Genomic DNA, 3,665 nt, shown 5'->3' on the forward strand with positions numbered 1-3,665 from the left:
AGATACTCTTCTTTGTTGATTTCGGATGGTAACTTGTTCTGTGCAGATATTGAAATGTATTAGTCGTCTTGAAGCGAGTCTTTGTGTCTAGGATGCCGTCTTCTTCAAATCGTTTTCCCTTGTACAGGTCGATGTCTAGGAAAGTCGTTTCTTTGTCGCTGGTGGTCCAGGTAAATTTGATGTCACTATGATGGTCGTTTAGTCTGTTCATGAATGATTGTTATGTCTCTGGGTCTTGTATCCACGTTAGGAATATATCGTCAATGTAACGGTACCAATGAGTCGGTCTGGTTGTCTCGTTTTCCATAAAGGTCGTTTCCAGGTTGGTCATAAAAATATTTGCGAATGATGGTGCCACTGGTGTTCCCATGGCCGTGCCGTATATTTGTCTGTATGTCCTGTCTGTAAATTGAAAGTAGTTTTCTTTTAATATGATACGTAGACCTTCCCTTGTGAATGCGGTTAGCCAACTGTCTTGATAGTGTGTGTCCATTGCCTTGCAAACTGTGTCAATTCCTTCCTGCTGTGGTATGCTTGTGCACAAGCTTGTGACATCTGCAGCGATCAATAGAGTGTCTTTTGGTAGTGTCGTGTTGTCTATAATTTGGATGAACTGTTTTGAGTCTCGGACGTATGATTTCGATGTTGCGACGATTGGTTGTAGATAGTGATCAAGTACTCTGCTTAATCTTGTGGTTGGGCTACTGTGTCCTGCGATGATAGGTCTTAGTGTTGCTGGCGTCTTATGTATTTTCCGTAATCCGTAAAATTCGGCTGTTTTGATGGTGTTGAATTGTTGGAGAAGAAATTTGTGTATGTTTCTATCTATGACTCTGTTGGCGTACGCGTCGAATGAAAGTTCTTGAATTAGATGGTAAGTTTCCCAGCGATGGTCGTGTTCGGTCTCCTCGTATGTCTTCTTGTCGGTCAATAAATCTGAACAGTCTCTGATGTATGTCTTCTTATCCTCAATGACGGTGCCTGACCACTTGTCTGCTCTCTTTATGATGATCTCCTCTCTGTGTTGTAATTGTTTGAGTGTCTGTCTTAGTTCGGGTGTTAAGTTATCGGTTGTGTGTTGTCTCGGTATTGATTGCAGGTCTCGTCTTGTCAGTTCTAAATATTTGTCCAGATCTGGGATTCTGTTGGCGTGGTCTGCCGGAGGTTCCCAGTCGCTCTTGGTTCTAAATTTGTTTTGTTGGCGGTCGTTTGTTCTAAAATATTCTTTCAGTCTCATAGTTCTTGCGTATCTGTTGAACTCATTACTTATTGCATTTTTCCGATGGTAGGTGGTCGATGGGATGAATGTTAGTCCGAGGCTCAGGATGGTGATTTCGTTGTCGGAGAGTTCGTGTGTTGATCTGTCGATGACGTATTTTTTCTTGATGGCCATATTTCTTCTGTGTGTTCTCCCAGGTTTGTGTTTATTGGTCAATTTGTATCGTTTTTGTTGGTGTACTTGTTGATTTCTGGTTGTATTGCGGGGATTGTGCAGTGATCGTGGGCTCCTCATCGTATGGTTAGGTTGATGGTGGGGCGTCGGGCTGAGCCGGTGTCGCCCGAGAGAAGCTGCCACTTGGGGCTTGTCGGTGCTCTGATGTTGTTGGTGCTGGGGGCGTGTCGTTTATAAATATATACGCAAATGTAGGAGCAACAAAATGAAGTCATTTAATGATAGAGTCCAAGTAGAAGTATATCATCATCTTGACCACGCAGTACTTGCTGCAAGTTTATCCATAACGTGCCGTCCACTATGATAGATTGCCTCGTTCCCTGACCATATAGGTCATACTCCTATGATGTCACTAGTTGGTAATAGTAAGTAACAATTAGTCCTGAAGTCTTGAAAAAGTGACCCAAGTATGATATCTAATAGAACGAAAACAAATCAAGACATGTTACCATGCAACTTGTAATAACAGACATACCTCATTTGCGCACTTGAAACCAGAGAAACAGATCGATGAAATGCTCTTGAATTATAGTAGAGATTTCAGAAACATGCATGAAGTACGGACCAATCAAGAATGTTATTGCATACAGAAGATCTCCTTTCTTTAGCTCATGCGAGCATAGCTGCACATACAAATCCATTAGGCGAACCTGGTAAACTGAACTGGAGCATACACTAAGAAATGTACAGTACTCCATAGTAATCCATTCAATTTATCTTGATGTGCAGTTCTCCAAATAGCAACTGCTATGAACACATAAGGAAAGGCATCAAAGAAAACTGAGAAACATATTTCATCTTTCGGGTCATCAGCCTCAATAGATGGCAGAAACCAATGATGTGCAACCAGCTGCAAAGACACAAATGTCAGACAAAGAGACACACACAGACATGCGCGTGCACACACACACACACACACACACACACACACACACACACATACACACACACACACACAATGGACAAATGTCAAGCCCTCCACGTCATTCGTGAATGACGTCAACCTTAAGGTTAGTTGCGGAGATAGCTCCCCCTGCCTCTAGAGACAGGGCCTCCATACGCTACGTGGAGGCTTAGGGCCAGCACTAAATCCACCCGGAACTTGGCCTGAGTCACTCAGGGGCACTGACAATGCTGCAGCTCTGGGACTGGACACCAAGACCCACAAGTACCCGTCTGCTGCATGATGTCACTGCCAAGCCAGCGGTCATGTCCACCCCAGTCAATGACCAGGTACTCATTTATACTCCCGAGTCGAGAGAAGCAATTGTGTGTAAGTTTCTTGCTTAATTAAGAAAATTATGCCTGTGACTTCAACTTACAAACCTGCAACACACATGCGCGCGCGCACACACACACACACACACACACACACACACACACACACACACACACACACACACACATCTAAAAATCCTAAATGTCAGGAGCTGCCTCTCAAAGGTCAGGCCCAGCTATTTAGCTGGGCCTTTTGCGCAACTCTGGGCCTGCGCTAGAAAACTCCTGGAGCCCGGCCAGGCACTCGCAGGAGCACCGACTTGTGAAGCTAACTGTGGTGTGAGCGCCCGAAGTCTACACACACACACACACACACACACACACACACACACACACACACACACACACACACACACACACACACACACACACACACACACACACGCACGCACGCACGCACGCACACTGTCAGTGAAACACAAGCGCATACAAATTTTCTGCACGAATTGCCCATGTCTATACAAAGCATTTGCATGCGTCAAGTAGCACATAGCAACTAAATGCAGAATGTTTCCTTTTTATATACCATGGAATCTTTGCGCAATCGTCTTCAACACTCAGACTAATGTGCAAAACAATTTGAATTGAAGCTCAGGGGCTTGAATTTCATTGGGGCTTGTATTTGGACAGATACACAATGGAGTTCTCAACAACTTTTTGAGCTAAAGTTCTCACCTAATGCTTACAGTACAACTTTAGTAAATCCTCAAAATTATCACAGACGAAAGTGTTTGATAATAGACCATCTGTAGCTATCACTTTCTGTCAAAGTAGCCCGTGTCTATACAAAGGCAATCCATGCATTCTTTGCAATAACAACACAACTGACATGGTGTCACCAGGAGTCAGGCTCAATGAGCTTCAGAAAGTTTCAATAGCTTGTCCAACGTCCATAGTAAGTTCATTTCGTTCTGTGCCCCATGATGGATGACGC

General features: G+C 43.9%; 1 protein-coding gene across 1 annotated transcript; it reads right to left on the minus strand.

The window, feature by feature from the left end:
* Positions 1 to 220: 220 nt before the first annotated feature.
* LOC134196852 (uncharacterized) lies at positions 221 to 1,393 on the minus strand. The gene has a single exon (XM_062666073.1). The coding sequence runs from the start codon at positions 1,391 to 1,393 to the stop codon at positions 221 to 223; it is 1,173 nt and encodes a 390-aa protein (XP_062522057.1).
* Positions 1,394 to 3,665: the final 2,272 nt, after the last annotated feature.

This window comes from Corticium candelabrum, chromosome 21 (assembly GCF_963422355.1).
Source record: "Corticium candelabrum chromosome 21, ooCorCand1.1, whole genome shotgun sequence".
Lineage (NCBI taxonomy): Eukaryota > Metazoa > Porifera > Homoscleromorpha > Homosclerophorida > Plakinidae > Corticium > Corticium candelabrum.

What these genes read in the sequence shown, in the direction of transcription:
- LOC134196852 (XM_062666073.1), bottom strand. Translation starts at nt 1,393, where the DNA reads ATGGCCATCAAGAAAAAATACGTCATCGACAGATCAACACACGAACTC.